At 37.6% G+C, this 24911-nt stretch overlaps 2 protein-coding genes across 2 annotated transcripts; both read right to left on the bottom strand.

Annotated features, from left to right (window-relative positions):
* Window positions 1-485: 485 nt before the first annotated feature.
* Window positions 486-1436, bottom strand: LOC127690175 (olfactory receptor 7G2-like). The gene has a single exon (XM_052189722.1). The coding sequence runs from the start codon at window positions 1431-1433 to the stop codon at window positions 486-488; it is 948 nt and encodes a 315-aa protein (XP_052045682.1). The 5' UTR covers window positions 1434-1436.
* Window positions 1437-23485: 22049 nt separating this feature from the next.
* Window positions 23486-24451, bottom strand: LOC127690176 (olfactory receptor 7G2-like). The gene has a single exon (XM_052189723.1). The coding sequence runs from the start codon at window positions 24449-24451 to the stop codon at window positions 23486-23488; it is 966 nt and encodes a 321-aa protein (XP_052045683.1).
* Window positions 24452-24911: the final 460 nt, after the last annotated feature.

The raw sequence follows: 24911 nt of genomic DNA on the forward strand, positions 1-24911 counted from the left end.
AATAAAAAATCATTTGAAGAAGGGAAATCATTTGGGGTTCATTGTTTTAAGGTTTAGTCCAATGTCAATAGAGTTCTTCCACATATGAACAAAAGTAAGCAGTAAAAGGGGACTGGCATTTCCTTTACATTATTTTACTTACTGTGAGACATAGCCCCTGGGATAGTATCCTGCACATTCAGAGTGCATCATTTCCCCCTAGTTAAAACCCTCTCAATATGCCAAAGAGAGCATATCCTCAGGTTTATCCTAGTGTTTCTAAATGTAGTCAAGAGGTCAATAAAATGGATACAAGAAAATGTCATAATGTATTACACCCAGTGCATATTGATTCAATGAATCAATCAACAGATACTAGTAATGCTAAATATAGCAACACAATTACTTTCCTTTTCATTAGCATGCTTCCATCTTTTTGTGTCTTCTATACTTTCATAATATAACAAGACATAATTCACATTTGAGACCACATAGTTAATCACATATCACAGAAGAGAAGTTGTCCTACCAATAACTTTCTTCAGGGCCTCCTTCATATCCCTGTTCCTCAAACTATAGACAAAGGGGTTCGTCATTGGAGGAATTATTGAATACATCACTGAAGCCACAGCAATCTTCTTGGGTGAATCAATTACTTTTGAGGTAATGTATACACCAAATCCTGTCCCATAGAACAAAGAAACAACTGATAAATGAGACCCACAGGTGGAAAAGGCTTTGTACTTTCCTTCTGATGATGGCATTTTCCATACTGTAGACACAATGTGAGCATAAGAAAAAATTATTCCATAGAGAGGAACACCAGCAAAAATAGAAGCTGTAACAAATATCAGAATGTTGTTGATGAGGCTATCAGAACAGGCAAGCTTCAGGATTTGTGCAATTTCACAGAAGAAGTGGAAGATTTCCAGGTCTGTGCAGAAGGACAAGCGCAGTATCATCAGACTATGCAGCAGACCATTTACAATACTAATGAGTAGAGAAATAAGAACCAGAATAACACAAAAACAGGGGCTCATGAGGACTGTGTATCTTAGAGGAAAACAAATTGCTATGTAGCGGTCATAAGCCATTACTCCAAGGAGAAAGCACTCAAAGACGGTACATACTGCAACAAAGCATCCCTGGCTGACACAGCCAGCAAAAGTGATCCTGTGATCCTGTATTTGTATATTCAGCAACATTTTTGGGACTGTGATGCTGATTAAATACATGTCATTAAATGACAGATGACAGAGAAAGAAGTACATAGGAGTGTGAAGATGGGAGTCAGAGTTGATGGCCAACATTATAAGAAGATTTCCAGAAATGGTGATTAAGTATATGCATAGAAAAAGACCAAAGATGAATGGCTGCAGCTCTGTATCATCTGTGAGTCCATGTAGAAAAACATCCAAAACAAGTGATTTGTTTTCAACTTCCATACTACACATGAATCTTAAGAAAAAGGGGCAAGAATTTACTGAAATACAGGAATGATGAGTAGCACTGTAAAATTAGATTTGTTAGAAAACATACTTATATATGCTTTAGTATTTCCAATTTAGTCCTCTATTTCAATTAGGAATAGAACATGAGGAAATTAATTTGAAGACAGCACCATTTAGTTTTTCCTAGCTGGCTTTGACTACCTAGTAATTAAAATCCATGGTGAGCTTCCTTCCACCCTTCCACTATCAGCACAAGAATTATAACAAGTGAATAAATACAAAAAGTCATTGAATTTGGGAAAGGGACATTTTATATCTAAATGAAATTTTACGTACCCTTACAAAAGGATAACAATAAAAGAATGATCCAGACTGAGTTTCATTAGGAAGTTTCATAGTAATAAATTCTGTACTAAGTTGAAAATAGGACAATTGTTTGGAAATTTTTCTAATTGTTTTATGCATGCTCTTCTCTTTCACCATGTTGATAATCTAAAAATCCCTCCTTCGTTTCTGAAAATTAGTCATGTGGTCTATTTTTTGTCTATCCTCCAGAATGATGTACTTATCTCACCTGTATGCTGTAAATGGAAGAAACATCTCTTGGAAATGCAAACATACTACAGGAAAGAAGTTCCTAGTTAAAGATGAAATATCTCTGAACTGAGTACAAGATATTTCAAGATTTTTGAAATGTTGTTGAGTAGGTCTCAAGCTGAATGCTTTATCTCATAATCTCAGGAGACTTAATGTTTAAAGCTCCTCATTAGACAAAGTGCATGACTATTATTCTAAACCCATGAGTTCATATCCTTAAAGACCAATACTAACAATGGCAGTGAGTTTTGAATACTTGATACTCTTTTCCTAGAGACCAATTGAACATAACTGAGTTTCCTCACACACTTCATAGCATTGCATACATAAAATATAACACAGCTCTCATAAACTTCATACATCATTTTTTGTTGTTTTTTAGAGACAGGGTTTCTATGAGTAGCCCTGCCTGTCCTAGAACTCACTGTAGACCAGGCTGGCCACAAACTCAGAAATCCGCTTGCCTCTGCCTCCCAAGTGCCGGGATTAAAGTTGTGTGCCTCCGCTGCCCAGCTTTATATATCATTTTTAAGGTTCTTTACAAACTAGAGGGTCTTTATCTTTTCTATGGTATCATTTAGCCAGGACCTAATTCTATTTTTATGAATATGTTCTATTTTTTTTTAATTGACATTTTTTTATTCGATATAATTTATTTACATTTCAAATGATTTCCCTTTTCTAGCCCGCCCCCACTCCCTGAAAGTCCCTTAAGCCCCCTTCTCTTCCCCTGTCCTCCCATCCACCCCTTCCTACTTCCCCGTTCTGGTTTTGCTGAATACTGTTTCACTGAGTCTTTCCAGAACCAGGGGCCACTCCTCCTTTCTTCTTGCACCTCATTTGATGTGTGGATTATGTTTTGGGTATTCCAGTTTTCTAGGTTAATATCCACTTATTAGTGAGTGCATACCATGATTCACCTTTTGAGTCTGGGTTACCTCACTTAGTATGATATTCTCTAGCTCCATCCATTTGCCTAAGAATTTCATGAATTCATTGTTTCTAATGGCTGAATAGTACTCCATTGTGTAGATATACCACATTTTTTGCATCCACTCTTTTTTTTTCATCTTTTTTTTAACTTTTTTTATTCGATATAATTTATTTACATTTCAAATGATTTCCCCTTTTCTAGCCCCCCCACTCCCCGAAAGTCCCTTAAGCCCCCTTCTCTTCCCCTGTCCTCCCATCCACCCCTTCCCACTTCCCTGTTCTGGTTTTGGTGAATACTGTTTCACTGAGTCTTTCCAGAACCAGGGGCCACTCCTCCTTTCTTCTTGTACCTCATTTGATGTGTGGATTATGTTTTGGGTATTCCAGTTTTCTAGGTTAATATCCACTTATTAGTGAGTGCATACCATGATTCACCTTTTGAGTCTGGGTTACCTCACTTAGTATGACATTCTCTAGCTCCATCCATTTGCCTAAGAATTTCATGAATTCATTGTTTCTAATGGCTGAATAGTACTCCATTGTGTAGATATACCACATTTTTTGCATCCACTCTTTTTTTTTTTCATCTTTTTTTAAATTTTTTTATTCGATATAATTTATTTACATTTCAAATGATTTCCCCTTTTCTAGCCCCCCCACTCCCCGAAAGTCCCGTAAGCCCCCTTCTCTTCCCCTGTCCTCCCATCCACCCCTTCCCACTTCCCTGTTCTGGTTTTGCTGAATACTGTTTCACTGAGTCTTTCCAGAACCAGGGGCCACTCCTCCTTTCTTCTTGTACCTCATTTGATGTGTGGATTATGTTTTGGGTATTCCAGTTTTCTAGGTTAATATCCACTTATTAGTGAGTGCATACCATGATTCACCTTTTGAGTCTGGGTTACCTCACTGAGTATGATATTCTCTAGCTCCATCCATTTGCCTAAGAATTTCATGAATTCATTGTTTCTAATGGCTGAATAGTACTCCATTGTGTAGATATACCACATTTTTTGCATCCACTCTTCTGTTGAGGGATACCTGGGTTCTTTCCAGCATCTGGCAATTATAAATAGGGCTGCTATGAACATAGTAGAACATGTATCCTTATTACATGGTGGGGAGTCTTCTGGGTATATGCCCAGGAGTGGTATAGCAGGATCTTCTGGAAGTGAGGTGCCCAGTTTTCGGAGGAACCGCCAGACTGATTTCCAGAGTGGTTGTACCAATTTGCAACCCCACCAGCAGTGGAGGAGTGTTCCTCTTTCTCCACACCCTCTCCAACACCTGCTGTCTCCTGAATTTTTAATCTTAGCCATTCTGACTGGTGTAAGATGAAATCTTAGGGTTGTTTTGATTTGCATTTCCCTAATGACTAATGAAGTTGAGCATTTTTTAAGATGCTTCTCCGCCATCCGAAGTTCTTCAGGTGAGAATTCTTTGTTTAACTCTGTACCCCATTTTTTAATAGGGTTGTTTGGTTTTCTGGAGTCTAACTTCTTGAGTTCTTTATATATATTGGATATTAGCCCTCTATCTGATGTAGGATTGGTGAAGATATTTTCCCAATTTGTTGGTTGCCGATTTGTCCTCTTGATGGTGTCCTTTGCCTTACAGAAACTTTGTAATTTTATGAGGTCCCATTTGTCAATTCTTGCTCTTAGAGCATACGCTATTGGTGTTCTGTTCAGAAACTTTCTCACTGTACCGATGTCCTCAAGGGTCTTCCCCAGTATATTTTCTATTAGCTTCAGAGTGTCTGGCTTTATGTGGAGGTCCTTGATCCATTTGGATTTGAGCTTAGTACAAGGAGACAAGGATGGATCAATTCGCATTCTTCTGCATGCTGACCTCCAGTTGAACCAGCACCATTTGTTGAAAAGGCTATCTTTTTTCCATTGGATGTTTTAAGCCTCTTTGTCGAGGATCAAGTGGCCATAGGTGTGTGGGTTCATTTCTGGATCTTCAATCCTGTTCCATTGATCCTCCTGCCTGTCACTGTACCAATACCTTGCAGTTTCTAACACTATTGCTCTGTAGTATTGCTTGAGGTCAGGGATACTGATTCCCCCAGATTTTCTTTTGTTGCTGAGAATAGTTTTAGCTATCCTGGGTTTTTTGTTGTTCCAGATGAATTTGATAATTGCTCTTTCTATCTCTGTGAAGAATTGAGTTGTGATTTTGATGGGTATTGCACTGAATCTGTATAGTGCTTTAGGCAAAATGGCCATTTTAACTATATTGATTCTACTGATCCATGAGCATGGGAGGTTTTCCCATTTTTTGAGGTCTTCTTCCATTTCCTTCTTCAGAGTCTTGAAGTTCTTGTCATACAGATCTTTCACATGTTTGGTAAGAGTCACCCCAAGATACTTTATACTGTTTTTGGCTATTGTGAAGGGGGTCATTTCCCTAATTTCTTTCTCAGCCTGCTTATCCTTTGAGTATAGGAAGGCCACTGATTTGCTTGAGTTGATTTTATAACCTGCCACTTTGCTGAAGTTGTTTATCAGCTGTAGGAGCTCTCTAGTGGAGTTCTTTGGGTCACTTAGGTAGACGATCATGTCGTCTGCAAATAGTGATAGTTTGACTTCTTCCTTTCCAATTTGTATCCCTTTGACCTCCTTATGTTGTCGAATTGCCCGAGCTAGTACCTCAAGTACAATATTGAAAAGATAAGGAGAAAGGGGGCAGCCTTGTCTGGTCCCTGATTTCAGTGGGATTGCTTCAAGTTTCTCTCCATTTAGTTTGATGCTGGCTACCGGTTTGCTGTATATTGCTTTTACTATGTTTAGGTATGGGCCTTGAATTCCTGTTCTCTCCAAGACTTTAAGCATGAAAGGATGCTGAATTTTGTCAAATGCTTTTTCAGCATCCAATGAAATGACCATGTGGTTTTGTTCTTTGAGTTTGTTTATGTAGTGGATTGTATTGATGGATTTCCGTATATTGAACCAACCCTGCATCCCTGGAATAAAGCCACTTGATCATGGTGGATGATCGTTTTGATGTGTTCTTGGATTCGGTTGGCAAGAATTTTATTGAGTATTTTTGCATCGATGTTCATAAGGGAAATTGGTCTGAAGTTCTCTTTCTTTGTTGGATCTTTTTGTGGCTTTGGTATCAGCGTAATTGTGGCTTCATAGAAGGAATTGGGTAGTGTTCCTTCTGTTTCTACTTTGTGGAAAGTTTGAAGAGTATTGGTGTTAACTCTTCTTTGAAGGTCTGGTAGAATTCTGCACTGAAGCCATCTGGTCCTGTGCTTTTTTTGGTTGGAAGACTTTCTATGACTCCTTCTATTTCTTTAGGCATTATGGGACCGTTTAGATGGTCTAGTTGGTCCTGATTTAATTTTGGTATTTGGTATCTGTCAAGGAATTTGTCCATTTCCTCCAGATTCTCCAGTTGTGTTGAGTATAGGTTTTTGTAGCAGGATCTGATGATTTTTTGAATTTCCTCAGTTTCTGTTGTTATATCCCCCTTTTCATTTCTAATTTTGTTAATTTGGATACTTTCTCTGTGCCCTTTGTTCAGTCTGGCTAAGGATTTATCTATCTTGTTGCTTTTCTCAAAGAACCAGCTCCTGGATTCGTTGATTATTTCTATGGTTCCTTTGTTTCCACTTGATTGATTTCAGCCCTGAGTTTGATGATTTCCTATCTTCTACTCCTCCTGGGTGAATTGGCTTCTTTTTGTTCCAGGGCTTTCAGGTGTGTCGTTAAGCTGCTAGTGTATGCTCTCTCCATTTTCTTTTCGGAGTCACTCAGGGCTATGAGTTTTCCTCTTAGCACTGCTTTCATTGTGTCCCAAAGATTTGTGTACGTTGTGCCTTCATTTTCATTAAATTGTAAAAAGTCTCTGATTTCATTCTTTATTTCTTCTTGACTAAGGTGTCGTTGAGTAGAGTATTGTTCAGTCTCTATGTGTATGTGGGCTTTCTGTTGTTTTTGTTGCTATTGATGACCACTCTTATTCCATAGTGATCTGATAGGAGGCCTGCGATTAGTTCGATCTTTTTATATTTGTTGAGGTCTATCTTGTGACCAATTATATGGTCGATTTTGGAGAAGGTACCATGAGATTCTAAGAAAAAGGTATATTCTTTTGTTTTAGGGTGAAATGTTCTATAAATATCAGTCAAGTCCAAATGGTCCAAAGCTTCAATTAGTTTTATTGTGTCCCTGTTTAGTTTCTGTTCTCCTGATCAGTCCATTGAGGAGAGTGGAGTGTTGAAGTCACCCACAATTGTTTTGTTAGTTGCAATGTGTGCTTTGTGCTTTAGTAAAGTTTCTTTTATGAATGAGGGTGCCTTGCATTTGGCACATAGATGTTCAGAACTGAATGTTCTTCTTGGTGGATTTTTCCTTTGACCAGCAAGAAGTGTCCTTCTGCATCTCTTTTGATGACTTTAGATTGAAAGTCAATTTTATCTGATATTGGAATGGCTACTCCGGCTTGTTTCCTGAGACCATTGGCTTGTAAAATTGTCTTCTAGCCTTTTACTCTAAGGTACTTTTTGTCTTTGACATTGAGGTGTGTTTCATGTATGCAGCAAAATGTAGGGTCCTGTTTTCTTATCCAGTCAGTTAGTCTATGTCTATTTATTGGGGAGTTGAGTCCATTGATGTTAAGAGATATTAAGGAATAATGATTATTACTTCCTGTCATTTTCGATGTTATTTTTATATTTGAGTGGTTATCTTCTTTTGGGTTTGATGAAAGAAGGTAACTATCTTGATTTTTCCAGGGTGTCATTTCCCTCCTTGTATTGGAGTTTTCCTCTTATTATTCTTTGTAGGGCTGGGTTTGTGGAAAGATACTGTGTAAATTTGGTTTTGTCATGGAATATCTTGGTTTCTCCATCTATGGTGATTGGGAGTTTTGCTGGGTATAGTAGTCTTGGCTGACATTTGTCTTCTCTTAGAGTCTGCATGAGATCTGCCCAGGATCTTCTAGCTTTCATGGTCTCTGGTGAGAAATCTGATGTGATTCTGATAGGTTTTCCTTTATATGTTACTTGGCCTTTTTCTCTTGCTGCCTTTAATATACTTTCTTTGTTTAGTACATTTGGGGTTTTTATTATTATGTGACGAGAGCTATTTTTTCTCAGGTTCAGTCTGTTTGGAGTTCTGTAGGCTTCTTGTATATTCATGGGCATCTCTCCCTTTAATTTGGGAAAGTTTTCTTCCATAATTTTGTTGAAGATATTTGCTGGCCCTATATGTTGTAAATCTTCACTCTAATCTATACCTATAATCCTTAGGTTTGGTCTTTTCACTGTGACTTGGATTTCCTGGATGTTCTGGGATACAAGCTTTTTGCATTTTGCACCTTCTTTGACTGTTGAGTCAATGGTTTCTCTGGTATCTTCGGAATCTGAGATTCTTTCTTCCATCTCTTGTATTCTGTTGTTGATATTTGCATCTGTGGCCCCTGATTTCTTCTCAAGGTTTTTTATCTCCAATATTGTCTCCCTTTGTGATTTCTTAGTCATTTCTACTTCTGATTTTAGATTCTGGATGGTTTTGCTTAGCTCCTTCACTTGCTTGTTTGTGTTTCCCTGTAATTCTTTAAGAGATTTTTGTATTTCTTCTTTCATGACTTCTGCTGTTTGACTCACTTTCTCCTGCATTTCTTTAAGTTTGTGTGTGTGTGCGTTTCTTCTTTATTGGCTTCTATTTCTTGAGCCTTATTCTCATGAATTTCTTTAAGTGATTTTTGTGTTTCCATTATATGTATTTCTAGCTTATTCATGTTCCCCTGTATTTCTTTAAGAGATTCATGTATGTCCTTTTTGTGTTCTAGCAGCATCATGAACAGTGATTTAAAATCCAAATCTTGTTTTTCTGGTGTGTTTGTGTAACCAGGGCTTGCTGGTGTTGGAGAGTTTGGTTCAGATGCTGCCAAATTGCCTAGATTTCTGTTAGTAGCATTCCTATATTTGCCCTTTGCCATCTTGTTATTTCTGGCTTTAGTTGGTCTCAACTCTGGCTGGTGTTTGTGCCTCCTATGAGGTTGTAAGGCTATTTCTGCAAAATTGTATGGCTGGGTTTCCCCTGTTATAGATTGCTGATGTGCTGTCCTCCTCTTGGGTGCCCTTGGAACCCTAGTGTGCCTTGCCCCAGATTGTCTGTGTGAACCAGGCAGTGCCTGTTTGCTCCCTCAGGGAGTGCTGATGGTGTATGCTGCGGGACCTTTTTTGAGTGCTGGTCACTCTGCTGGGCAGCCGATCTCCAAACTGGGTTGGTGCGCACAGGGCTAGCCTAGCTACTGAGACCCTGAGTCTAGGCAAAAGCCTGGCAGGCTAAGGTCTGAGCAAAGGTCCCCTCGGGCTATCACTGTTAATTGGTTCTGTCAGGTGGCCAGGATGGCAGAGTGCAGGGACAGTCTGCTAGGCTAACAACCTCCTGGCCAGGTTAGCACACAGATGGGCCACTGAGCAGCCCAGGGCCTGGGGGCAGCCCAAGGCATGTCCAGCTTAGACACCTGCTATGCTGGCCTCGGGCTATGGCTCTTAGCTGACTTTGCCTGCTAGAGCTCTCTGGTGTCCCATAGTCAAAATGGCGGCGCACCCCCTCCCGGGGGCTGGGCAGACAACCTCCTGGCCAGTTTGGCACACTGATGGCCCCCCAAATAGCCCAGGGCCTGGGTGCAGGCCAACGTCCATCAGGCTTAGACCCCCGTGATGTTGGCCTTGGGTTATATTTGCATGCCTCAGTCTATCTGACTTCTCTGGCACCTGAGATCCAAGATGGCAGAGAGTCTCTTGTAACTGACTGGCTGGAAGCAGAGTTCTGATATCATGTGCTCAGTTCTTGGGTGTAGGCAGACCCCTGGCGGTTTGCAACCCCAGAGATCTAAAGCTCAGGTTGATACAGTACCTATTGACGCTCTTCTGCTCCAGCAGGCAATGAATATGGCCACAGGGATTCTCTCTCTTTGCTGGTCTCCAAGCAGGACACAGGCCCCACGCCCTACCGGTCTGTCAGATGAACCACCTATGTGCTCAGATCCTGAGTGCAAGCAGACCCCTGGTGGTTTGCACCCCCAGAGATCTAAAGCTTGGGGTGATACAGTACCTAGTGAAGCTCTTCTGCCCCTTGTTTTCTTAATGTATAGCTTACTTAGGTCTTTACATTTTAGATCTCACAACTCTATCAGATGTGATTAATAAAAAAAAAAATCCCATTCTATAGCCTGACACGTTGTCTAAATAATGGTGTTCTTTGTCAGGTTCATGATAATTCATTTATTTGTTTGTCAAAGTTTGTCATATTTCCTGCAATATTAGCCTTTTTCTGTGTCAAAGAGTTTATGATAATTCTGCCACTTTCTCCTTTATAAGATCTACTGTATTTGGCCTTATGTTCAGGTCATTCACTCATTAGGAGCTAAATTTGTGTGGATGGATAAATACTTGCATTCTTGTAAATGTAGCACACAGCATGACCTGCTCAGTTGTTGAAGATGCCGTGTTTATACTAAATAAATTTTTAAATTTGTTTTCAAAAATCATCTATCCATAGATATATTCCCTTATATTTGGGCCTTCAGTTCTATTTCCATGATCAAGGTGTCTTTTTTTATGGCAATATCATGTTGGTGTTACTACTTTGTTTCTGTAACACAACTTGAAATCTGGGATATTTAAACCTACAGCAGCTTTTTAAAAATATTGTTATTATTTAGTTTTGTTTTAATTGTCTTGATATTATGTGTGTATATTTCCATACCAAGCTGAAAATTGTCCTTTGAATTCCTGTGAAGTATTAGTTTAGCATTTTGATGAGGATTATATTGAACTTTTAGATTCACCAATTTTACTGTATTAATAATACTAATCCATAAGCTTTGATGATTTTTCTACCTTCTTATGTACTTTTCATTTTATTTTCTCAATGTCATAAAGTTTTTATTATGCAAGTCTTTTACTGACTGGACTAAGATATATGATTTGAAGCTTATTGTGAAAGATATTATTTCTCTTATTTTTTCTTTAGTTTGAAATTCGTGTGCAGAAAGGCTTATAATATAGGCTGATACATTTTAGAAAAATGATTGTTATCAGTACAAGAATTTTAGTGTTGCTTACATATAAAATTATATTTTTTATAAATAAGGTTGGCAACTTTCCTATTTATATCCCTTTTAGTTGCTTATGTTTTCTTATAGTTCTATCAAAGTATTCTACTACCACTTTGAAAAAGCATAAGAAAAATATACATCATGTCTTGCTCTTGACTTTAGTGGAAATGCTTTGACTTACTCTATATTTATGCTTATATTATTTGCAGGTTTGATTTTTTAAGGACCTAATTATGTTGAGATATATCATCTTTCTCACTATTTTCTTCAAAATTTTTATTTTAAAATGATGTGGAAATTTGCAAAAGTCCTTTCTTCATTTAAGAAAATGATCATGTATTTTCTGTCCTTTGGTCTGTTTATTTGATAATGTTTATTACTGTCTTGGTATAAGAAAGGCATAGATCCTGCTGTGTAAAGTATATGACTGGATATTGTACCTGTATTCCTTAATGAAATTGGTGGAAGCATTTGAAAACGAGTCTTAATGTCTTGATGTCTACAGATCAGACTAATAGGAATGGGCATAGACCTAGAGAGGGCTTTGAGCTCAAACAACCTTCCTGAAAGAATATATTCCATCTGTGTGAGACCTGGTGCTTGTTGTTAGTGAACCAAGAGACGCAATGGCACTTATGGAAATGGTGGATGTTGGAGGGCAGTAGCTTATGGAAAGCACAATTTCTGTAAACATTTAGATGTGAGATCAGTGAGTAGAGGGATTTGGGGAGAGGAGATGAAGGTATTGGTTGAGGAGGCTGAGGAAAGGATTGAGAAATTGTTGGTGGGACTGGAGAATTTGATTGTGTCTGTGATGGGGCAAATTTTTTTATGTCTAAATCAAATGGAGAGGGAGATATGGGCCCAATACTATGGTTATCCTTGTAAGGAGCTTTGGCCTCTGCCAGGAGGATTTTATATGTGTGGCAAGAGATCTAGAGGGAATAAATTAAAGTCTTGAACATAGGATGCTTTAGATCATTTGACAGAACATTGGCAAAAGTTGATAGTATATATTAGAATTTGGATATCGAATGTGCAATTTTCTGGTCAAAGACACTAATAATCCATCTTATACAGAGGTAAGATTGTGTTGCAATAGAAAATAAAATGGCAAACTAAATGGCATCATAGTTTCCAAGAGAATAAACAGGCTTGAAAAGACATGCAACAGGAGTGGAAGCATGTGACTTAAACTTTGAGTACCTCAGAGTTAGTGAAACAAAGATTTCTGAGGAGTTGAGAGAAAAGAAATCCCAGTATTAGGTCAAAAACTGGATTATAAACAGAAAAGAAATATCTTTCTCTTCAAGTACAATCACTGGTGGCATGGAGGGAGATGTGCATAACTAGGAAACTTGCTTTAAAAAGATCACTATTGTATTTGGTCATCAGGTTTGCACATCCAAGAATGCAAAAAGATGGAACAATGAGATAGAGTGAAACTTGGAGGGTACATGCAGTAGTACAGAGATTCAATCATGAGAGTGCCAGAAGGTATCCTAGTATACTAGCATGACTTTATGGAAAAGTAAAATATACCCAGGCATCTCTGAAGGAAATGTACACAGGAAGCTCTCTGGAAATTCACCTGGATTGTTCTGGCATGGCGCTTATACAAGTAGATAAAAGGAAACAAATGGATGGAGTATGTGGAAATTACTGACTATATGGATTCTAAAATTGAGGGTCAGCTATGGTAGGTGACAGAGGCCAACAGAGGCAAATGATCCATACCACAAGATAGATGAACTGGAAGTTTTGGGTTCCGTTAAAATAATCAAATGACTAAAGAGAACTTAAAGATCTTTCCCAGATCTCAGCACAGATTTATATAGAAGCAGCAAAAAACCACTGAACACAGAAAAACTCCATAGAAAATAAATAGTAGATTTAAGCAAAAACTATCAGGCCAACTAAGACAGTAAAAAACAGTGTTAATTTAGAAATGTGTCTTTTATATAGGGCAAAAAGGGGAGTGATCGACTCAAATACTGAAATAGTAAGAAAGGATACTATGGGCACTTTAGAGATGCATCAGTTATGAACAATAGTATTCAGGTGCCAACTGTCACAGTCAGAGAATTTCACATGTGACTACTGCAAACTGGTGTGTCCCTTCAACCAATAAGTGCTTTTTGAAAAGTCCTTTTTGAGAACCATCACCCTAAAACAGTACCACCATCACTGCCATAATAATTTCCTTGTCTTGCAGACCTAGTAATGAGGATGCCAAAAAGTATTGAGTAATTTCATAATATGCACTTAGAAGAATGTGGGTCAAAAAAATCTGATGACCTTACTCACTGAGTCCTCTTGGGAACTTCAAGCTGCCCTGAGCAGTCTCCTATCCCTGGACAACCTCCATAATCTCATCACATCTCCACCCACCTTCATCAGACCTATGGATCACAAACCATTCATGTTAGATTCCCTGTCTCTAACCATTTGCCATGCCTGTTGAGTCCTCTGAGCTAATACAAGCTTCCAAGAGCAGTCTTCTATGCTCAGCTGAACTCCATTCTCCAGACAACTCTCCACCCATCTTCATCAGACCTGAAGATCTCGAACTACATAGGTTAGATTATCTTCCTGAACTTATCTTCTCTATCTGCTGAGTTCTCTGGGGCACCCTAAGAAGCCTGAGAAGTCTGTTATCCACGCTCTACCCCTGTTTCCCATCAAGTCTCAACCTAGCTTCATCAGGCCTGCTGAACTAAACCCATACAGCCCAAGGATGCCTGCCAGAGGCCTATCACACCAGGATCATTGAGGTTGAGCCTGCACCCAATACTTATACAACGGGAACATCCATGGACAAAAATTATCCATAGGGTTACAAGCTGTATAAAAAACACAATGAGCAAAATCCAGGGCAACATAACAGTTTCAGAGCATAGATAACATAGGAAACCCTGATTTCCTAACTCAACTCAAATTGAAGAAAATGACCTTAAATCCAGTCTTAAAGATATGACAGAGGCCACGAAAGAAGAAATGAATAAATCCCTTAAAGAACTACAGAGAAAGAGAATCACACAAGTGGAGGTCTTTAAATAGGAGAGAAATTATTCTCTTAAAGAAATACAGGAAGATGGCCACTTTTATTATATTAATCCTGCCAATCCAAGAGCATGGAAGATTTTTCCATCTTCTGGGGTCTTCTTTGATTTCTTTCCTCAAAGCCTTAAAGTTTCTGTCAAACTTATCTTTCTCTTCTTTGGTTAGACTCATACCAATATACTTTATATTGTTTGTGGCTATTGTGTAGTGTGTCATTTCCACAATTTCATTCTCAGCCTATTTTTCCTTTGAGTACAGGCAGGCTACTGAGTTAATTTTATATCTAGCCATTTTGCTGAAGTTGTTTATCAGCTGTAGGGGTTCTCTGGTGGAAGTTTTTGGGTTGCTTAAGTATACTATCATATCATCTGCAAATAGTGATAATTTGACTTCTTCCTTTCCAATTTGTATACACTTGACCTCCTTGTATTGTCTAATTGCTCTAGCTAGAACTTCAAGTACTATATTGAATAAATATGGAGAGAGAGGACAGTCTTGTCTAGTCCCTGATTTTAGTAGTACTGCTTCACGTTTCTCTCCATTTAGTATGATGTTGGCTACTGGTTTGCTGTATATTGCTTTTACTATGTTAAGGTCTGACCACTGAATTCCTGTTCTTTCCAAGACCTTTAACATGAAAGGATGCTGAATTTTGTCAACTGATTTTTCAGCATCTAATGAAATGACTATGTGTTTTTGTTTGTTTGTTTGTTTGAGTTTGTTCATGTAGTGGATTTCATTGATGGATTTCTGTATATTGAACCAGCCCTGCATCCTTGGGATGAAGCGTACTTGATCATGGTGAATGATCATTTTGATGTGTTCTTTGATTCAGTGGACAAGGATTTTATTGAGTATATTTGCATCAATATTCATAAGGGAAATTGGTCTAAAGTACTCTTTCTTTGTTGGATCTTTGTGTGATTTTGGTATTATCAAAATTGTGGCTTCATAGAATGAGTTGAGTAGTGTTTCTTCTGTTTCTATTATAGTAAAAATGGCCATTTGGCAAAAGCAATACACAGATTCAATGCAATCCACGTCAAAATCCCAACTCTAAAGAGCAATTCTCAAATTCATTTGGAATAACAAAAACCCAGGATAACTAAAACTGTTCCCCTAGTATAAGAACTTCTGGGGGAATCAGTATCCCCGACCTCAAGCAATACTACAGAGCAATAGTGCTAAAAACTTTATGGTATTGGTAAAGTGACAGGCAGGTAGATCATTGGCATAGAATTGAAGACCCAGAAATAAACCCACACACTTATGGTCACTTGATATTTGACAAAGAAACTACAACCATTCAGTGGATAAAACATAGCCTTTTCAACAAGTGGCACAGGTTCAACTGGAATTCAACATTCAGAAGAATTCAAATCAATTCATTCTTACCTCTTTGTACTAAGCTCAAGTCCAAGTGAATCAAGGACATCCACATAAAATCAGACACACTGAAAATTATAGAAAAGAAATTGGGGAAGAGCCTTGAGTACATGGGCACAGGGGAAATTTTCCTAAACGGAATACCAATTGCTTAGTCTCTAAGATCAAAACTGACAAATGGTATCTCATAAAATTACAAAGTTTCTGTAAGGAAAAGAACACTGTCAAAAGGACAGAATGGCATCCAACAAAATGGGAAAAGGTCTTTAACAACACTACATCCAACAGAGGGCTAAAATCTAAAATATACAAAGAACTCAAAAGGTAGACTCCAGACAGCCATGTAACACTATTAAAAATTGGGGTAAAGAGCTAAGCAAAGAATTTTCATTTGAGGAATATCAAATGGCTGAGAAACACCTAAAGAAATGTTCAACATACTTAGTCATCAGGTAAATGCAAATCAAAAAACCCTGAGATTTCATGTCACACCAGTCAGAATGGTTAAGATCAAAAACTCAGGAGACAGCAGGTGCTGGTGAGGATGTGGAGAAAGAGGAACACTCCTCCACTGCTGGTGGGATTGCAAGTTGGTATAAGCACTCTGGAAATCAGTCTGGTGGTTCCTCAGAAAACTGGGCATGATAGTACCAGAGGACCCTGTTATACCACTCCTGGGCATATACCCAGAGGATTCCCCAGCATGTCATAAGGAAATATGCTCCACTGTGCTCATAGCAGCCCTATTTATAGTAGCTGGAAGCTAGAAAGAATCCAGATGTCTCTCAATGGAGGAATGGATACAGAAAATGTGGTATATTAACACTATGGAATACTACTTAGCTATTAAAAACTATGAATTCATGAAATTCTTAGGCAAGTAGGTGGAGCTGGAAAATGTCATCCTGAGTGAGTTGACTCAATCACAGAACTCACATGGTATGCACTCACTGATAAGTGAATATTAGCCCAGAAGCTCAGAATACCCAGGAAACAATTCACATATCAAATGATGGCCAAGAAGGAAGGAGAGGTCCCCTGGTCTTGGAAAGGCTCAGTGCAGCAGTATAGGGGAGTACCAGGACAGGCAAGCCATATGGGGTTGATTGGGGAACAGGGCAAGGGAAGAGGGCTTATGAGACTTTTGGGAAGGGAGCATCCAGGAAAGGGGAAATCATTTGAAACCTCAAAAAGAATATATCAAATAAAAAAGGAAAGAAAATAGAAGCAATAATGTAAACATAAACTAAATGTATCCTGGAGATGGCAAACCTACAAAAGAGCACAGGAACAAAAGATGAAAGCATCAGCAAGAGAATACAAAAGATAGAGAAGAGACTTTCAAGCATTATACTTACAGTAAAGGCATTGATGTATCAGTCAAAGAAAAACATTTTTAAAACAATTTCTGTCACAAATCATCAAGGAAATCTGGGATAACATGAAAAGATGAAATCTAAGAATAATAGAAGTTGTAGAAAGTGAAAAGCAATAGCTCCAAGGCCAAGAAATTATTCTCAACATAAACATAGAAGAAAATTTTACAACCAAAAGAAAGAGATGCCTATAAATGTATAAGAAGCTTCCAAAACACCAATTAGGTTGTACTAAAAATACCATTCTCTTACATCATAATAATAAAAGTACAAAATCTACAGAGCAAAGAAAAAATGTTAAAAGCAGCAAGGGGTAAAGTTCAGGTAACATACAAAGGAAAGACCTATCAGAATTACACCAGACTTCTCAACAGAAACTCTAAAAACTAGAAGTACCTGTATCTTGCAAACTTCAAAAAACTACAGATAAAAACCTAGACTACTATACCCAGCAAAACTCTCACCATGTATGGAGAAAATAAATTATTTCAAGACAAATGAAAAAATTATAAAATCATAAATCCAGCCCTACAAAAATTACTAACTAAAAACTGATCCAAAAAGAATAACTATTTATAGGAAAATAGCAGGGATTAAGTAATACCATACCAGCAAAAACAAGGGAAACACACACAAACAAACAAACAGACGCAATAACACTACAACCATCAAAACAGCATGTTTAAACAATCTCCAATTATTATCTCTCAACATCAATGGACTCAATTCTCTATGAAAAGGACACAGGCTAACAGAATGCATGTGAAACAGGATCTTTCATTTCTCTGCATAAAGACACACACCTCAGCAAGAAAGGTAGAAATTACTTCAGAGGAAGAGTTTTAAAATATTTGCCAAGCAAATGGACCCAAGAAGCAAGCTGTAGTAGACATTCTGATTTATAATAAAATAGCCTTTCAACTAAAATTAATCAAAAGGAACAGAGGACAATTCATACTCATCAAATGAAAAAATAACCAAAATGATACCTCAGTTCTGAACATTTATACTCCAAACTCAAGAACACAGGCGTTTGTAAACCAAACATTGCCAAAGCTTAAATTATACATTTAACCTAACACAGCAATAGTGGTAGACTTCAAGACCCCACAATCACCAATTGACAAGTCATACAGACAAGAAATAAACAGAGAAGTAATGAAACTGGTCCATAATGTTTATGGAGCAAATGAACCTAACAGAAATCTATAAAATTTTTCACTCCCACAAAAAAGAATATAACTTCTCAGCACCCCATAGATCCTTTGCCAAAATTTTACCGTATCACAAAGCAAGCATCGAAAGATATGAAAAAATGAAATAATGCCTTGTATCTTATCAGACTAGCCTGGATTAAAGCTGGACTTCCACAACAACAGAAATACGAGAAAATTTACACACTCATGAAAATTATTATTTTTTCTCCTCAGTGATGTGTGAGGAAGAGAAAAAATAAAGAACTTAAAGACTTTTTATAATTTAATGAAAATGAAGGCACAACATAAGCAGAGTTATGGGACACAATGAAAGCCGAGATAAGAGAAAATTTCATAACATTAAATGCCTCCAAAAAGAAATTAGAAACTTCTCATACCAGCAATTTAAAACTATACCTGAAAGCTCTAGAATAAAGAAGCAAGCTCACTGAAGAAGAAAAGAAGTCAGGAAATAACCAAAATCAAGGCTAAAATCAAGCAGTTAGAAATAAAGAAAACAATACAAAGAATCAACTAAACCAAAAGCTGGTTCTTTGAGAAAATTAACAAGACAGAAAAACCCTTAAGCAAACTAACAAAAACACAAAGAAATAGTATCCAAATAAACAAAATCAGAAATGAATGTTGAGATAGAACCATAGGAAAATGGTCAATTCAAAAAATAATTAGATCTTACTTCAAAAGCCTCTACTCCACAAAATTTGAAAATCAAATGAAATGGATGGTTTCCTAGACAAATAGTACTTAACAAATAAATCAAAATGAGATAAACTATTTAAATAGACATATAACCCTTAAGAAAATAATAAGAGTTATTATAAGTCTCCCCACCAAAATGCCAAGGGCCAAATTATTTTAGTGTAGAATTCTAACAAACTTTTAAAGAAAAGCTACTAGTAATACTTCTCAAACCACTCTAGAAAATAGAAACACAAAGAACACTGCAAAACTCATTCTATGAAACCAATCACCCTGATACCTAAATCACACAAAGATCCAACAAGGAAAGGTAATTTCAGACCAATTTCTCTTATTTACACAAATACAAAAATATGCAATAAAATATTCCCACACTAAATGTAGGAACACATCAAAAGCATCGCCCACCATGATCATTTAGGCATCATCCCAGCAATTCAGGTCTGGCTCAATATACAAAAATCTACTAACATAGTCGACCATATAAACAAACTGAAAGAAAAAATAACATGACCATAGCACCAGATGCTGAAAATGTCTTTGGCAAAATTCAACATCACTTCATTTAAAATTATTTACAGCAAACCAATAGCCAATATCAAACTAAATGGAGAGAAACTCAAAGCATTTGCACTAAAATCAATGACAACACAAGGCTGTCCACTCTTTTCCTATCTATTCAATATAATACTCAAAGTTCTAACCAGAGCAATAAAACAACAAGAGGAAATCAAGTAGATATAAACTGAAAAGAAAAACACCAAATTATTTCTATCTGTGGGTGATATAATAGTATACATTATTGACTCTGAAATTTATAGCAGAGAACTCCTACAACTGATAAACACTTTCAGCAAAATTCCTGAAAACATTTTAACTCACAGAAATCAGTAGCTCTACTTCATACAAATGATAACTGGACCAAGAAAAAATTAGGGAACCAACAACCTTTACAATGGCCATGAATATTTTAAATAGCTTGGTATAATTCTAACTAGGCAAGTGAAAGAGCTATATGACTAGAACTTTAAGTCAGTGAAGAAAGAAATTGAGGAAGATATCAAAAGATGGAAAGATCCCCTCATTTCATGCAATCAGTAGAATTAGCATAGTGAAAATTGGCATCTTCCCAAAAAAAAATTCAAATATTCAATGTAATTCCCATCAAAATTGCAACAGAATTCAGACCATGACAGAGACATTCTCAACTTCATATGGAAAAATGAAAATCTCAGGATAGATAGAATAATCCTGAACAATTAAAGAGTATCCAGAGTTATTATGATTCCTGAAGTCAAGCTGTACCACAGAGCAAGAGTAACAAAAACTACATGGTATTGGTAGAGGAACAGACAAGTTGACCAATGGAATTGAATTAATGACACTGAAATAACCCTACACACCTATGGACACTTCATTTTTCACAAAGAAGAAAAACTGTGCAGTGGAAAAAAGAAAACATTTTGCAAAATGGTGCTGGTATAACTGGATGTCTGCATGTAAATAAGGCAAAGAAACCATATCTATCACTCTGTACAAATGTCAAGTCCAAATGGATCAAAGACCTCAACCTAAAACAAGAAAGACTAAATCCAATAGAATAGAAAGTGGAATAGCCTTGAACTCATTGGTATAGGAAACAACTTTGTAAACAAAACAACAATGGCTCAATCTCTAAGATAAACAATTGATAAATAGAATACAATGAAAGTGAAAAACTTATGTAAGGAAAAGGACACTGTCAAAAACCAAAAGGCTTTTTACCAATCTTGCATATCCCAGAGGGCTAATATCCATGTTTTATCAAGAACTCAAGAAGTTAGATACCAGCAACTAAAATAACCTAATTAAAGGCATTTTCAGTGTCCTCGGTCATCAAGTAAATGAAAATCTACACAACTCTTAAATTTTATCTTACACCTGATAAAATGGCTAATATAAAAGAAAAACTCAAATGATAGCATATGGTGGCTTGGATGTGGAGCAAGGAGACAATTTCTCCATTGCTGCTGGGAGTGTAACCTGGAAAAATCAGTTTGGAAATCAATTTGGTGATGTTTCAGAAAACTTGGAATACTTCTACCTCAAGAGCCAGTTATACCACTCCCAGTCATGTTCCCAAAAGATGTTCCACCATCACACAAAGACACTTGCACTACCAGGTTTATGGTAGCTTTATTCATAATAATAAGAAACTGGAAACAACCAAGATGTCCTTCAACTGAAAAGTAGATTTAAAAAAAACTGTATTAATGGGTGGCACATTATTTACCTATTAAAAACAAAGACATCATAAATTTTGCAGACAAGTGGGTGGATCTTGAAAATATCATCCAGAGAGAGGTAACCCAGGCCCAAAATGACAAGTATGGTATGTATTCACTTATAAAAAGATATTAGACATAATATACAGGATACACTTGTTACATTCCACAGACTCAAAAGAAACTAAAAGGACAGTACAAGGGAGGATGCTTGGATCTCACTTAGAATGGGAAATAAAATAGTCATAGGACACAGATGTAGGGAGAGAAAAGATGGGAGAAGGGATGGGATTGGAATGGTAGGTTCAGGATCAGGTATTGAAAGGGACAACAAAACTGCCAGATGGCAGTGAAAATTGATCAAATTTTGCAATTGACAGTTCTGAGGAAGTAGGAAGCATCTCCACGATGTGACAAAATCCTGGAATGAGGGAAGAACCCAAAAATCAATGAGGGTGACCTTAACAATGACTCGCAGCACTGGGGATATAGAACCTCCGGAGGCCATGGCCTCTAGCCAGGAAGGAACACTGGTGGAGTGATAGGGAAACAAATATACCCACAAACCCTTAGGAAAAAAATTATCCTGTCTAAAAGAAAAGTTGGGATGAGGGATGGAGCAGAGCCTGAGGGAATGGCCAACCAAAACAGGCCCAGCTTGAGACACACCCTATGATCAAACACCATTCCCTAACCCTAATAATGGTACTCTGATATGCTTGCAGATAAAACTGTAGCATAGCTGTCCTCTCAAACAGATGCAGACTCCCACAGCAAAACAGTGGATGCATCTTAGATCTTCTTATGGAAGAATGAAGAAAAGAATGCAGGCCCTGGAGCAGATAAGAACTCCACAGGAAGGCCAATGGAGTCAACTAACCTGGACCCTGGGTGTTTTCATAGACTGAATGACCAATAAAAGAGCCTCAACAGGCTGGTATTAGGCCTTGCTACTTATAGGTAGCATATGTGCTGCACTATATTTATGTGGCTCAAAAATTGTTGCCTGTCTACGGTATATGTTCTTTTAGCTGGGCTGACTTGTCTAGCCTCAGTGGGAGTGCCTACTCTTCAGAAACATCATATTCAGTGATGGGGGGATACCAAAGAGAGGAGTTCTACCCACTCAGAGGAGAAGGATGGTAGATGTGGAGATGGATTGTATGATGGAAAATTAAAGTGACTGAATAATCAAAGTAATAATAAAAGTATCTTGGATTCTGATAAAAAAACAACCATATTTTCTTGGCTTACTTAAGAAATTCTACTACAGGAAGACCCTTGAGGACATCGGTACAGGGAGAAAGTTTCTGAACAGAACACCAATAGCGTATGCTCTAAGAGCAAGAATTGACAAATGGGACCTCATAAAATTACAAAGTTTCTGTAAGGCAAAGGACACCATCAAGACATCGGCAACCAACAAATTGGGAAAAGATCTTCACCAATCCTACATCAGATAGAGGGCTAATATCCAATATATATAAAGAACTCAAGAAGTTAGACCCCAGAAAACCAAACAACCCTATTAAAAAATGGGGTACAGAGTTAAACAAAGAATTCTCACCTGAAGAACTTCGGATGGCGGAGAAGCATCTTAAAAAATGCTCAACTTCATTAGTCATTAGGGAAATGCAAATCAAAACAACCCTGAGATTTCATCTTACACCAGTCAGAATGGCTAAGATTAAAAATTCAGGAAACAGCAGATGTTGGAGAGGGTGTGGAGAAAGAGGAACACTCCTCCACTGCTGGTGGGGTTGCAAATTGGTACAACCACTCTGGAAATCAGTCTGGCGGTTCCTCCGAAAATTGGGCACCTCACTTCCAGAAGATCCTGCTATACCACTCCTGGGCATATACCCAGAGGACTCCCCACCATGTAATAAGGATACATGCTCTACTATGTTCATAGCAGTCCTATTTATAATTGCCAGATGCTGGAAAGAACCCAGGTATCCCTCAACAGAAGAGTGGATGCAAAAAATGTGGTATATCTACACAATGGAGTACTATTCAGCCATTAGAAACAATGAATTCATGAAATTCTTAGGCAAATGGATGGAGCTAGAGAACATCATACTAAGTGAGGTAACCCAGACTCAAAAGGTGACTCATGGTATGCACTCACTAATAAGTGGATATTAACCTAGAAAACTGGAATACCCAAAACATAATCCACACATCAAATGAGGTACAAGAAGAAAGGAGGAGTGGCCCCTGGTTCTGGAAAGACTCAGTGAAGCAGTATTCGACAAAACCAGAACGGGGAAGTGGGAAGGGGTGGGTATGAGGACAGGGGAAGAGAAGGGGGCTTACGGGACTTTCAGGGAATGGGGGGGCTAGAAAAAGGGAAATCATTTGAAATGTAAATAAATTATATCGAATAAAAAAAATTAAAAAAAAAAAAGAAATTCTACTACAGAAGAAATGATGTATCATACAGGAAATAATATCCCACTGATGAGTTTCTTCAAGGCTTCTTTCATGTCTCTGTTCCTCAGACTATAGATAAAGGGATTTATCATTTGAGGGACTACTGAATACAGCACTGAAGCCACAGCACTCTTCCTGGATGATTCTGTAATTGTTGAGCTGATATAGACCCCAAAACCAGTTCCATAAAATAAGAAAACAACTGACAGGTGAGACCCACAGGTGGAAAATGCTTTATATCTTCCTTCTGACGATGACATTTTCAAGACAGTTGTTGCAATTTGACTATAAGACAAAATGATGCCAGAAAGAGGAACACCACCAAATATGCAAGATGAAATGTATATGAGTATGTTGTCAATCAGAGTGTTGGAACAGGCAAGTTTAGTAATCTGTGTAAGTTCACAGAAAAAGTGTGGGATTATGAGCTCTGTGCAGAAGGACAGATGTAATACCATTAAACCATTGACAAGGGCATTTGCCATGCTCCCCATTATAGAAAATATCACCATTAGGATACAAAGACAGGGGTTCATTATGATCCTATACCTAAGTGGATGGCAAATAGCAACATAGCGGTCATAGGCCATTGCTGCTAGAAGGCAATTCTCCATGCCGACAGACATCAAGACAAAGCAGACCTGAGTCAGACATCCTCCATAAGTGATGTTCTGGTTTTCTGTTTGTATATTCACCAACATTTTTGGAATTGTGCATGTGACTAAAATGATGTCATTGAAAGAAAGACCAGAGAGAAAGAAGTACATGGGGGTATGGAGATGAGAGTCAAAGCTGGTGGCCAAAATAATCAACATGTTTCCTAGGATTGTTACAAGGTACATGGAAAGAAAAACACTGAAGATGATAAGTTGCAGCTTGGTATCATCTGTGAGTCCCAGGAGAATGAATCCTGACACAAAAGTTTGGTTTATAGATTTCATGTTCATGGTGAATCTGGTGAAAAACATGAAGTGGGAAAAGAAAAAAACAGCATGAATATCAGCAATATTATAATATCATTAGACAACTACCTCTCTAGACATCAAGATTTTGATCCTTAACCTCCAGAACCATAAAAATATAAATTTCTTAGATTATGTATCTAATTTTGTAGTCCTTATGATTTATTATAGTTTGCAAATCTTTGGCCAAACATGAATATAATAATGTAAATAAATTGTGGCAGATAGATGGTTCATTGTGGTAATTACATGCAAAAGAAGCATAGCGATCAGCATTCTAACCACCAGAATCCACAGAAGTGCATAGGTCCATCTGTAGTCGCAGACAAAGACAAGGCAGGAGAACCCAGAGCAAGCTAGCTACCAAGATTAGCCATATGATGAAATCTAATTAAGAGGTCTAGCCTCAATGTAGAAGGTAGTGAAACATTAAGGATTGTTCTTGAGATAAACAGTAGACTTCTAT

The sequence above is a fragment of the Apodemus sylvaticus genome, chromosome 7 (genome assembly GCF_947179515.1).
Source record: "Apodemus sylvaticus chromosome 7, mApoSyl1.1, whole genome shotgun sequence".
Lineage (NCBI taxonomy): Eukaryota > Metazoa > Chordata > Mammalia > Rodentia > Muridae > Apodemus > Apodemus sylvaticus.

What these genes read in the sequence shown, in the direction of transcription:
- LOC127690175 (XM_052189722.1), bottom strand. Translation starts at nt 1,433, where the DNA reads ATGTGTAGTATGGAAGTTGAAAACAAATCACTTGTTTTGGATGTTTTT.
- LOC127690176 (XM_052189723.1), bottom strand. Translation starts at nt 24,451, where the DNA reads ATGTTTTTCACCAGATTCACCATGAACATGAAATCTATAAACCAAACT.